At 46.6% G+C, this 13,569-nt stretch overlaps 1 protein-coding gene across 1 annotated transcript in view; it reads left to right on the forward strand.

Annotated features, from left to right (window-relative positions):
* sspo (SCO-spondin) overlaps positions 1-13,569 on the forward strand; it is a 98,440-nt gene that overhangs the window by 73,851 nt on the left and 11,020 nt on the right. The window contains exons 94-105 of the mRNA XM_042710239.1: positions 323-369; positions 705-935; positions 3,503-3,664; positions 5,219-5,335; positions 5,912-6,050; positions 6,741-6,943; positions 7,578-7,748; positions 10,428-10,555; positions 10,906-11,051; positions 11,819-11,865; positions 12,641-12,805; positions 13,326-13,569. The exon at positions 13,326-13,569 is cut by the window's right edge and continues 1 nt beyond it. Of these exons, the coding sequence (XP_042566173.1) occupies positions 323-369; positions 705-935; positions 3,503-3,664; positions 5,219-5,335; positions 5,912-6,050; positions 6,741-6,943; positions 7,578-7,748; positions 10,428-10,555; positions 10,906-11,051; positions 11,819-11,865; positions 12,641-12,805; positions 13,326-13,569 (1,800 nt within the window). The remainder of the gene's footprint in view (positions 1-322; positions 370-704; positions 936-3,502; positions 3,665-5,218; positions 5,336-5,911; positions 6,051-6,740; positions 6,944-7,577; positions 7,749-10,427; positions 10,556-10,905; positions 11,052-11,818; positions 11,866-12,640; positions 12,806-13,325) is intronic.

Below are 13,569 nucleotides of genomic sequence, written 5' to 3' on the forward strand. Positions count from 1 at the left end.
ATAGATAGATAGATAGACAGAAAGCAAGAGAAAGGAGGGGGCACACAGAACAAGTCAGAGGTTGAGAAGAGATTGATTCTCTTATTTGTCATTCTGACAGTGGCATTGTTAAATGCAAACACAATTAGACTGAGCTGACTTGAGAGAGTGAGTGAGATGGACAGCTTCTGGAAAAGGTGAGGCAGCACTGCAGGTTGATAAATGTGGCCGAGGAGTTGGACAAACTCAGTTTGGTAACATATTCGCTGACCTCACTGTCTCTGAGCAACTTCCTTCCTTTCTTTCTTTCTTTCTTTCTTTCTTTCTTTCTTTCTTTCTCCAGTCTGTGCCATGACGGGGTGCTGCAGTGTGACACTCGAGAGTGTGAGGGTGAGATTCCGCACACATGCAGCATTTCACTTGAAATAAATGCTATTTTATTCATCCTTTGGGCACCCAACCAGTCAAAGTGTGTGCAAAAAAAGTGTATTTATAAGGAGATAAGTCGTGTTATTGGCCTGTTGGGGTTTGTATGTGAGGTTTTAAACATCTCACATGGCCTCCCCCCAAGAGATTTACACACTCAGTGTTAGACCCTAATGATGATAATTACAGCTTTCTGGCATGCATTTACCCTCTGCCTGTCCATTCTCTCTCCCTGTGTGTGTGTGTGTGTGTGTGTGTGTGTGTGTGTGTGTGTGTGTGTGTGTGTGTGTCTCTTTCAGTCTCTGTGAGTGAGTGGTCAGAGTGGACGCCCTGTTCTCCTTGTGCCCCTGTGTCTCAAGTGCGTCTGTCCACACTGTCCCAGCTGGGTAGTGCCCAGGTGGTGTCGGTCCAGCGGCGGTACCGGGCCTGCCTGGACCTGGACACAGGGCTGCCCGTGGTCGGAGAGGAGGGCCAGTGCCCAGAGGAGCTGGAGGAGGAGAGGCTCTGCCCCGACCCAGACGCCTGCAGAGGTGAGGCCCAGCCAGGGAGAGTGTGTGTGTGTGTGTGTGTGTGTGTGTGTGTGTTATACGCCAGTGTTATAGCCAGCCACACAGAGCACAACATGACATGTGGGCACAACACAGGGAGGGAAGTAGGTCAAGTACCATCAGTCAGTGTTTTATCCAGAACTTTCTTTAGACGCCTTCGGAGGTGAGGCCTCAGCCAGTGCGGGTGACAGTCAAAGTTACAACCATCAGTGTTACAGCCAGCCCACCAACCACAACATAGTTTCAACAGAATAAGAAAACATCACTTTCTACCTCCCTCTGTAATCCACAGAAAAAAACAGGGTTATGCTGACTCAAACATGAATAGATAATGATAATTAATTTGGGTGAACTATATCTTTAATAAGGTATTGCTCCTTAAAACTTTATATTCAGTTTAAAAAAATGCTTTAATATGCTCTCTGCAGAGTCTTGTCTCATACGGCAGCTTATTTTGGAATCATGCCTGACCTGTGCCTGAAATGTCGGCCAGATGATTGCCCTATATGGGCCAGGTGAGGGCCCTATATGTGACAGATGAGGGCCCTATATGGGCCAGATGAGGGCCAGATGTGGCCCTATATGGGCCAGATGAGGGCCCTATATGGGCCAGATGAGGGCCAGATGTGGCCCTATATGGGCCAGATGAGGGCCAGATGAGTGCCCTATATGGGCCAGATGAGGGCCTTATACAGGCCAGATGAGGGCCCTATATGGGACAGATGAGGGCCTTATACAGGCCAGATGAGGGCCCTATATGGGACAGATGAGGGCCGGATGAGTGCCCTATATGGGCCAGATGAGGCCCCTATGTGGGCCAGATGAGGGCCAGATGAGTGCCCTATACGGGCCAGATGAGGCCCCTATGTGGGCCAGATGAGGGCCAGATGAGTGCCCTATACGGGCCAGATGAGGGCCAGGTGAGGTCTCTATACGGGCCAGATGAGGGCCCTATATGGTCCAGGTGAGGGCCGGATGAGAGCCAGATGAGTGCCCTATATGGGCAACTGAGAATATAGCTACTGCTGAGCTTTCTACACTACATGTGGGCCAAGACCGGGCCACAGCTGTGCCAGGTCTGAGGTGCTGGGATTGCCAGGACTTAAGTTCTGCTGAGGATGCCTCTCTGCCTTCTGTGCACTGTAAGACGTGATGGATACAGACACTTACAGCGAGCCTTATTGTTTGGTAGCCTTGGCAACGTGATAATGCATGGCAACAGGGTGATGACACTGAACAGATGCTGAGTTCTCCATCTCAAAGTGGGTCACTGTAAAGAACATATCTTTGTGTCAAAGTAGCTCCCTGATCTATGTACTGTATGCAACATGCCATATAGCTAAAAGTAGCAAACAGTGCAGTTGTGCAGCAGCAGTTGTCATGGTGTCAAGAGAGGTTGCTAACATACTTCACTTCTTGACTCTGTGACAGCTGTCACTGTTACCATACACAAAAAAAAACATATTAAAATATCTTTTGCACACCTACAGCCACTCGCCTTCCTCGTGTGTGTGCGTGCGCGTGCGCGTGCGCGTGCGTGAGTGTGTAGAGACAGAGCTATAAATAGAACTGACATATACTGCAAATAGCTGTAGCATATTCAGTGGAGTGGATTCTTCTCAGACATAAACATTTAACATCAGTCTTTGCTCCTGTGATTTAAATCCAAAGTGACTGGTCACAGTATGCCAGGGAGTGTGTATGTCCAGTGTGTGTGTTTGTGTGTGTGTGTGTGTGTGTACACTGTTCATTGTTCATTAGTGCGGATGCTCCCTGGGAGCTGACCCCATGACCTTGTCAGTGGTCGTCCCATGCCCTGTCAATTGAGCCACAGGACACAGGGGATGTGACAGATGTGTGTGGTCCAGTGCTGCCATACTCAGCACAGTAGTCTCCTGTGTATCACATATACGTCTAGAGATGTCTAGAGACAACTGTGGCGTAAACATCAACTAAATGTGGCTGGCTGGGGTCTCCTCAGAGACCAAGTGTAAAAGTCAGAATGGGTTTGCTTTCAGTCTTTCAGTTACTGAGATACAGGTAATAAAACTGTCAGGACATGTTTCATTGAAGATTGTCTGTTTCACAGAGTTCTTAAATGTGTGGTGCCAGCCAATTTTCAGCCCATATAAAGCAGTACTCTACTTCTTTATTTTTTTGCTACTGACTTATGTGTTCACGACCTATGGCTACGGTTACCTACAAACACTCAAAGCAGTACCGTAAGATCTATTGCTACGGTTACCTACAAACACTCAAAGCAGTACCTAAGACCTATTGCTACGGTTACCTACACACACTCAAAGCAGTACCGCAAGACATATGGCTACGCTTGCCTACACACACTCAAAGCAGTACCGCAAGACCTATGGCTACGCTTGCCTACACACACTCAAAGCAGTACCGCAAAATGCCAAATCATCATGATACTGTTTTAGGACCATGCTGAGCTTGAGCCATCCCACTGAGGACATGGGGGCAGGGCATCTGTGTATGATATGGACACCTGCCAAATTTGAACTTCCTGTTTGTGATGTCATGTCCTGTAGATCTGTGCCAGTGGAGTGTTTGGGGGCCATGGAGTGGATGTCAGGACCCCTGCAGTGGTGGATTCAGGCACAGACATAGACAGCCCCTCGCCGACCCCCTAGGACCCGAGTGCCGCAGACAACTGACTCAGACTCAAAGCTGCAATACTGGCCTCTGCCCAGGTATACACACACACACACACACACACACATGCACACACATACACACACACACACACACACACACTCCCTGACATACATACACGTACACACACATGCCAGAAATGCCATACACATACAGTTCAAATCTCTGCATGCAAGCACACACACACACAGGCACATTCTCATTAAGCTTTCTATTCTTGGCTCAGGGTGAGTATTCCTACAGTGCCCGTACTTTTGACCCCGTACATTTGCTGGAATTCTAGTGTAATTTGTCCTTCGCACATCGATGCTCCTTCCATGCCACAAACACACAGATATATGTCCAACATGCCACAGAAACACAGATATATGTCCAACATGTCCAACATGCCACAGACACACAGATATATGTCCAACATGTCCAACATGCCACAGAAACACAGATATATGTCCAACATGTCCAACATGCCACAGACACACAGATATACCGAAACACAGATATATGTCTAACATGCCACAGAAACACAGATATATGTCCAACATGCCACAGAAACACAGCTATATGTCCAACATGCCACAGAAACACAGATATATGTCCAACATGCCACAGAAACACAGATATATGTCCAACATGTCCAACATGCCACAGGAACACAGATATATGTCCAACATGCCACAGAAACACAGATATATGTCCAACATGTCCAACATGCCACAGGAACACAGATATATGTCCAACATGTCCAACATGCCACAGACACACAGATATACCGAAACACAGATATACGTCCAACATGCCACAGGAACACAGATATATGTCCAACATGTCCAACATGCCACAGACACACAGATATACCGAAACACAGAAATACGTCCAACATGCCACAGGAACACAGATCAGGAACACAGATATATGTCCAACATGCCACAGAAACACAGATATATGTCCAACATGTCCAACATGCCATGGCATGATTATTTATCCTTAACAACACCGTAACAGCATACTCCTTGTTCCTTGGAGCTCATTATGGCCACTGCACTTAATTAGGCTCAGAGGCTACTGTATGTGAGCCAAAGTTATTGAGACTTCATTTAGTGGGAGATGTGACCAGGATAAGACACCACATGTCAACTTTTACCTTTTTCCAAATGCATCTTTAGCCTAGCATAGTCACTGAACTTTAGCGTAGCATAGCCACTGAATTTTAGTGTAGCATAGCGACTGAACTTTAGTGTCGCATAGCCACTGAGCTTTTACTGCTCTCCTTGTTGCCTGGCAATGCTTCACTTCAACCCAGGCTGATGCATCTTGGTTAAATGTTTATATCTCATGCATGCTCCTTGAAGTGCTTGTGAGAGTTGGAAACACATTTATGAGTCCTTATGTACCACCCAGGACTGAACTTTTATAGCATTGGTCATCCTCAAGCTTACATTTGATTACATTTGATTTCACAGAAGGGCGTTGTGAGGACTTGGGATGTGGGTACCAAGCAGTGCGTCCTTATTAATCTCATAAACAGCTACTTCACTGCACATGCATGGCTGGCCTTCTAGCATGTAAACGTATGATCTGTTTTCATGTCACAGGAGAGCGCTGTGAGGACCGGGGCCGTGTGTATGAGTCCTCATGTGCCAACCAGTGTCCACGGAGCTGCACTGATCTGTGGGAACACGTCCAGTGTCTGCAGGGGGTCTGCCATTCAGGTAGGCACACACAGCATACACACTGGGTGTGTCAATACTGCAGAGCCTAGGGTTCTATCTAGTCCCACCAGGCTCTTGTGATGGTTTGTTGTGATTACTGCGGCCAAAAGTGACTGAATTTGCTGCGGGAATTCTCAAAAATTGTGGTTAGAATTGTGGTGATATTGCGGTAAGAGAAAATTGCTACCCATAAATGCAATTGTGGGAAACCCTTGGATTTGCATTCAATTTGTGAAAACACAACATAGCAAAATCCTGGAGGATTTTTACAGTTTTCTGTATGGTTGTTTACGCACTAGAGGTGCAACTTGACACAGAAAACGCTGTGATCTGAAGCGCATTCATGAAATCCCTAAACCACGTCTGATTATGATACAGTTTCACTGTACCCAAGGGCTCTTGCTGTTCAGTAATTAAAGGCTACATTTGACCCAGGCGTTACGTCAGGTGAAACACAACAGTGATCAGAACATCAGTGTACAGTATGTTTAAAGGTTGAGTTGGGTACTGCCTGTTTTCATATCTCTAACAACCCCTCTGATGTGGTACCCCTCCTCCCCCACTCTGTCCCCTTAGGTTGCCGTTGTCCAGATGGCTGGCTGCTGCAGGATGGTGTGTGTGTGTTAACATCGGACTGCCGCTGTGGCGCCCCCTCCGATAACGGCACTCTGGAGATCAGCCCCGGGCACAACGTCACCGTGGACTGCAACACCTGGTGAGGAACATAAGGCCACAGAACACCTGGAGGAGCACTCGTGCTGTCAGAACCAGGAAATGGCTTCTAGGTTCACACACTGACTGTGAAAACACAAGGGAAGATGAGTCAATCATTTACACACTGGAATAATACTTTCTCCCAGTCTTTGCCAACCTGGGGCGGATACAGTGTGTGTAACAGTAATGGGGTAACAGCAGTAGAGTTCAAAAGGATTTATTGATTTAACCAGGGATCTGAGCGGAAGGTTCTGTGGATTTAAATTTAAAGAAATATCCTCCCTCTGTGTCTTAAGCTCTATGTAAGTAGTCATGCCTTGTGCGTGGTCAAAGCGCAGAGTGTAGTCAAAAACATTTTTAAAAATCCACATAATATAACAGTGGTGGCCTATGTAGGTCTCACATGTCCACACTTCCATCTCCTCTGGGGTTGGCGCCGCCCTGCTGGTGTCTCTTTAATGCTCCAGAATAGAGATCACACAAGATTACTATTGTTGACTTCAAAGTAACCACAGAAGACATGAATTGTACCACTTTTCAAATACACCTAAATGTTAGATAATATGTTGTCCTTTGCTATATATCCATATTGTGTACAACAGGGTGTGGGTGTTCTCAGGGACTTGGTAAAGCTTGTTGACCTTTGACCCGGAAGTTTAAGCTGCTGTTTGTGTGCTCTCTCTCTCCTCAGCATGTGTGAGAATGGCTCTCTGGTGTGCACCAATCACCGCTGCCCTCTGATTGGTCCATGGGGACCATGGAGCAGTTGCTCCGCCTCCTGTGGGTGGGGTGACAGGGTCCGGACCCGCCCCTGCCAGCAGAGGCCTGGTGGGCCGCCCTGCATCGAAACCAGCCAGAACCAGACCCAGACCTGCTCACTGCCAGCCTGCCCAGGTCAGACACACCACACCACACAACACCAAATGCCACGACACAGCACGTATAAAACATCTCAACACACACATATAAAACATCACAACACACACATATAAAACATCACAACACACACATATAAAACAACACAGCACACACATATAAAACAAAACAACATGTATAAAACAACACAACACACACATATAACACAACACATATATAACAACACAACACAGCACGTATAAAACAAAAAAAGCAACACAACACAGCACGTATAAAACAACGCGGCACGTAAAAAACAAATAAAGCAACACAAAATGATCCAGTGTGACACAACATGACATGCCAACACACATCAGTAGAATAGTCGAGTGAACCATCCAGAAACAGACCAGATAACGACAAGCCTGTCCAAGACACAACACATTAACTCAACACAACCCTATGTAAGTGAATACAACACAATGCAGTGAAATTCAACAAGACTGAACACAACATAAAACACTCCAACACAGTGTAGAGCAGACGTTCTTGCAGAGGTTCTGGCCATATGTGCACTCTTTGCCTAGTAGAGAGCTTCATGAGTACCAGTCAGCTCCCTGGAGTGGCTCTATCCCTGTAGCCTGACTGACTTGCGGTTGTGTTGTCTTGCCAGCTGGTTGTGAGCTGAGCGACTGGTCATCTTGGAGCGAGTGTAGCGCCACCTGTGGGGGGGGAGTGTCGGTGCGCAATAAGACCATTCTACAGGAGCCAGAGCCTGGGGGACAGATGTGTCCATCACCACTGGAGCAACACATGGCCTGCAACACCAACAGCTGTCTACCAGGTAAAATCACACACACGCACACACACACACACACACACACACAGACACACACATACACTTACGCACATACACACATACACACACACACAAACACACACACACACACATAGACACACACACATACACTCACGCACATACACACACACACACACACACACATAGACACACACACGCATACACTCACGCACATACACACACACTGATACAAACAGGAGTGCCCTTCACCTTTACAAAGGCACATGGCCTCGCATGGCTATCTCCTGTGTATGAGGTAAACAGTCTTGGGAATTAATATATGTAACGGTGTCACGTATTTAAAATACAAAATAGGAGAAACTGTATTCAGATACAATTACAATTTAAATTGGTGGTAATCAGAATACAGTTACATTGATTACTGATCACTCAGTTGATTACTTTTTAGATCATCATGTGTAGGCTATTTGCTCTCAAATTAAAATATTCCAATAGGCCAACCATGGAGCCCAGCCACTGCCACAGTGTGTCAATCCTCAGTGTGTCTGTCACTCGCTCTGTTCCCGCCCCCTTGACTGAACTTCTTGCCTCCTAACATTTTATTCCTGCTAACTAAGTTATGACAAATAAACAAAATCCAGAGGAAAAGAATGTTTACTTTAAATTACGACCCATCTTATATTAAAGGTAATTTCATTTCCAGTGATGGCTTCCTTCCAAAGCCAATTTGCCAAACCACGCTGAGCAATGAAGCAATAAAACTGTTGAAATTGCGCTGACATTAAGAATCAAAATATGCACATAGACTTCTGTAAAAGGAAAAGTGAAGAATTGGCTTATAAAACCAAAGTACTGAATATCAATGAAACTTTGCAAAAATGTCATATTATTTCGTGGGGTGTGTGGGGTTGGTGTTGGTGTTAGATGTGGGGTGTGTGGGGCTGGTGGAGGTGGGGTGTGTGGTGTTGGAAAAGAGATGAATTGGCTAATAAAACCAAAGTACTGAATATCAATGAAACTTATTATTTCATGGGGCTGGTGGGGTGTGTGGGGCTGGTGGTGGAGGTGGGGTGTGTCGGTTTTGTGTTGGAGGTGGGGTGTGTGGTGTTGGTGGTGGAGGTGGGGTGTGTGGTGGTGGAGGTGGGGTGTGTGGGGCTGGTGGTGGAGGTGGGGTGTGTGGTGGTGGAGGTGGGGTGTGTGGTGGTGGAGGTGGGGTGTGTGGTGTTGGTGGTGGAGGTGGGGTGTGTGGGGCTGGTGGTGGAGGTGGGGTGTGTGGGGCTGGTGTTGGAGGTGGGGTGTGTGGGGCTGGTGTTGGAGGTGTGCCCCTTGAGTAATGTAACGGAATACATTATGAACTACATGATAGGACATGTATTCCACTACAGATAACTATTGGATTATGTTATCTGTAGTGGAATGCATTTTAAAAGTAGCCTTCATAACACTGGAGATCACACACACACACACACACAAAACAAATACTGCATGTAGACACACACACACACACACACACACACACACACACATTAGTAAATTGCTGGTGTAAAATCTATCCCCCTGCAGCTATCTATGTTGGTCCATTGCCTGTGTTAATGTCCCCCTCATCAGAACAAGCCTGGTCCAAAGCCCACATGCTGCAGGCTGCTGGATGAGTTTGCCCTTCATACAAACACATTACTGCTTCTGCTGAAAGAAATACATCCATTGCTAAGAAGTGTGCTTCCATTTTGTACCAGGGTAATAACGAATGCTGTATAAGTGCATGCTAGTGCAATTAGATATGGAGTAACATAATTTAGATAATTGGTAAAAAAAAAAGCTTAATTTAAAACATTACCTCAGTCTGCCTTTTGTGAATTAATTGGAGGTGTCATAAGCTTCCAGTGTGAAATAAATCATGTTAGGTCACTGCTAGATGGATTGCCTTAATGAGTACCTGCCACTCACACACACCCACGCCTGTGATGGGACAGCTATGTGAGACCCCTTATTATAAACACACACACACACACACACACACACACACACACTCACAAATTCATACACACATAAATTCATACACACATACACACAGATGGACTCACTCACTTACTCACTCATGCATACACCTACACACACGTACACTCATACACACTCTGACATATACACTCCTTACTATTATTCACAGTTATACATCATCTGAAATCTAATTCAGGCTCTTGTCAGGTTTATGGAAATGCTTTTAGAAAAAAATCCCTTTGCACAAAACACAATCAGCCACTTGCACTAATAGTAGAGCTGTCGCTCTTGAACTAAAGCTATTGTGTGGTGCATGGGAGCATTGTGCAGACCCACTCATGGTTTTGCTTATGATCTTCCTCATAGTATTGAATTAGCAAAAATGATTTTGCCAAGTTTTTAAATTAGCTTTAGTCCATGAGTGCCGGACTCTGCTTGTTGCTTGTTGTCCGTTACTCGATACTCGATACTCGCTGGTGGTCAATGAAATTAGGGTCCATGGCCACCGGCGGTGTTAGAGCACGGCGTATCTATCGGAAGTCACTTGTATTAATGAGGTTGCTAAGTGGGCTCTATGACATTGGCTGGTCTTCTCCACACACACAGCTGACACCGTGTGTAACATGTGAGAGAGAGAGAGAGAGAGAGAGAGAGAGTGGATCCTATTTCTGGCCTCTCACCTGCTGTTGTCTCCGGTTCCAACAGAGTGTCCTGCTGGCCAGGTGTTCAGCACCTGCGCAGGTAAGTGCCCCTACACCTGTGAGGACCTTTGGACGGAAGCCCAGTGCGTGCCTGGAGCCTGCATCCCAGGATGCACCTGCCCCCCTGCCACGGTGAGGAGCTGACGCTTCAGTATCCATAGTAACAGAGCATAGTGCACATACACAGAAACGGAGTGTGTACATGCATGTCCTCTGTCTGTGGAAATCATTTCTTGAAGAGACAGCACAGAAATAATCCAGACGTTGTACATATTGGCCTCAAAACAGAATCATTTTTGCTGAATTTATCAGGGAGCAAGTGATCATTTTTAAAGCAGAAAAATCTCAAATTCATTTGAAATAGACAGCAATAAAAGCAATAAAGTATGTTAGTACAGTTGTTCAGCTTAGCATGATAATATTCATGAGATATGCATGGGTATATTGTGTAATATATATATACATGTTTTGAAACTCCTCAGGTGTTTCACAACGGCACGTGCGTCCCCATCTCGGAGTGTCCCTGCTCTTCGCTCTCCTTACTCCTGGGGACCCCGAACGCCACGCTGCACTACCCCAAAGAGGAAGTCCCTTCAGGGACAGTACTCGCACACCTCTGCAATGCCTGGTAGCCATTTAGCACACACACACACATGCGCGCACACGCACACACACACAAACATGGCCACACAATGACAGTAATTTGGTCATAAACTTTTGGGTACATTCTTACAGCATTGTTTAGTACACGTTTTAATGGCAATCGTTGGTAGTGACATAGGTCCATTAACTGTGGAATAGTTGATGGCTCATTTGACGTTGTTGTAAACACACACTCACACACAAACATACCTACAAACTAAACCTGCATGAGTCGCTAAACAAATGAAACAAATGAAATGTAAAGCAGCCAATACTGTCTGTGCATTAATCAAATGATTACGTGGGCGTGGGGACAGATGACTTTCCCTGCCGCATGCTATCCCAGTCCCACCTCTCCTTAATGATGAATGATGGATTAGTGAAAGGTGTGGCGGGTTCTTCAGATGTAGCATTAATACAAAGATGTAATGAAACTCAGAGCTCAGGGCGTATTAATCTCCCATTGAATAGCATTCTGTCAAAGACTCTTTGTCTTTCTATGATTAAGTTTGGGCCTGTGTCATCTAACTAATCTCATATTTTATTTCTCCTGTGTCTCCCTCTCTCTCACTTTCTTTCTCTCTCTTTCTTTCTCTCTCCCTCACACACCCTCTCTGTTTTTCCCTCTCCCCCTCAACCCCATCCTCCCCTCCTCCTCCCTCTCACCACCCTGTTCCCTCTCTCTGATCTCTTTCTCTCCCTCTCTCCCTCTCTCCCTCATCTCTATCTCACACCCGTTCCTCCTAACCCAAGTGTGTGCACAGGAGGAGTGTTCCGCTGCACGGAAGACCCATGTGACGGTGAGTGACCTTGTGTAGCGCTGCTCCCTGAGGCCCAGACACTCTCTCTCTCTCTCTCTCTCTCTCTCTCTCTCTCTCTCTCTCTCTCTCTCTCTCTCTCTCTCTCTCTCTCATGTCTGTTCAAATATCAATTACCTTTTGAAGCACTGATACTCGCTTATCAAATACTCCCATCCCTGCTCCTATAATAAGACCTCAAGTGTTTCCAAGAAGAATGGTATGTGACAGGAAAGCTGTTAAGCAGCCGAGAGTAAATTCCTTAGCTAATTCAAGGTCAGTTTCATAACAGTGTCAAGATCATAGGCTGAGCTTTTTATTATTCTGTAGAGATGCTCGCGCTTTTCCAGGTTAAAAGTTTCTTCTCTTCAGTTATTTGGGCTTCCTCTCAGGCTGGAGGGATATCTGTCTTGTGCCCATAGAGAGGCTGTATAATGATCTCCTTAAGGCATCCTCAGCCATTAGGTCAGAAGGATTTAAGTAGGCTGGATGAGTAAGGGGTCTTCAGAGGTAAGAGAGCAAGCACCTTTTGTTCTGAGAGCGTCGTTGCAGGCTCATAGAATAATAATCTTGCCTTACAGAGTACAGCACTCTTCGGTTTCATAAGATCCCTAAACGATCATGCTAATTAGCAATTAGCCACTTAATCATTAATGAACTGTAGAGAGGATGTTGTACCGGTAGGACTGGCTCCTCAACTGTGTGTATGGACTTGTCTGGTGACCTCCACTGAAGACCCACTCAAGTTGTGACCCACTCGAGTTGTGTGTTTTCTCAGTGGACTGCGAGTGGGGCAGCTGGTCCGAGTGGACCCCCTGCTCAGCCAGCTGTGGCTCCGGACAGCAGAGAGCAAACCGGACCATCCTGCAGGCTCGGCAGTATGACGGAGCGGGGTGTGAAGGTCCAGAGGTCCGAGCCAGAACCTGTGCAGCACCTGACTGTGGTAGGGAAATGGTGGCTCAGGTTGTGTGTGTGTGTGTGTGTGTGTGTGTGTGTGTGTGTGTGTGTGTGTGTGTGTGTGTGTGTGTGTTGGCTACTTTCAAAACTCTTTGACAGTGGAGGGTTCAAATAGCCAGATGCACACATCAACAGGAGTCAACTTTCTACTCTGTAGGACAAGAGAAACCCTAGAGTGACCTCCTGAAGGGATCGTGTTTCATGAAGTCATACTGTTCTTTCTGTCCTCTGTCTCTCTTCCTCTGTCACTGTCTCCCTTCCACCCCCCTACTCCATCCCTCTCCCTCTCTCTCCATCTCTCTCTCTCTCTCTCTCCCTCCCTCTCTCTCTCTCTCTCCATCTCTCCATCGGTCTCTCTTTCCCTCTCTCTCTCTCTCTCCATCTCTCTCTCTCCATCCCTCTCTCTCTCCATCTCTCTCCCTCTCTCTCTCCATCCCTCTCTCTCTCCATCCCTTTCTCTTTTTCTCTCTCTCTCTCTCTCTCTCTCTCTCTCTCTCTCTCTGTAGTGTGTCCTGAGGGGGAGGTCTGGCGTCGGCCTGACTCAGGTTCTGGTTCAGGTCCTGGTGCTGGAGGTGAGCTGTGTGAGCGCACCTGTGAGGACATGTACCTGAGCTCCCCTCTCAACTGCACCGACGCCAACGGCAACCATAGCGAGGGCTGTGTGTGTGAGGAGGGACATTACCGTGACAACCAGGGCCACTGTGTAATCCCGGCGTTGTGTCCGTGTGACAACGATGGGAGGCTGAGAGA

Source organism: Clupea harengus, chromosome 17, assembly GCF_900700415.2.
Source record: "Clupea harengus chromosome 17, Ch_v2.0.2, whole genome shotgun sequence".
NCBI classification, from domain to species: domain Eukaryota; kingdom Metazoa; phylum Chordata; class Actinopteri; order Clupeiformes; family Clupeidae; genus Clupea; species Clupea harengus.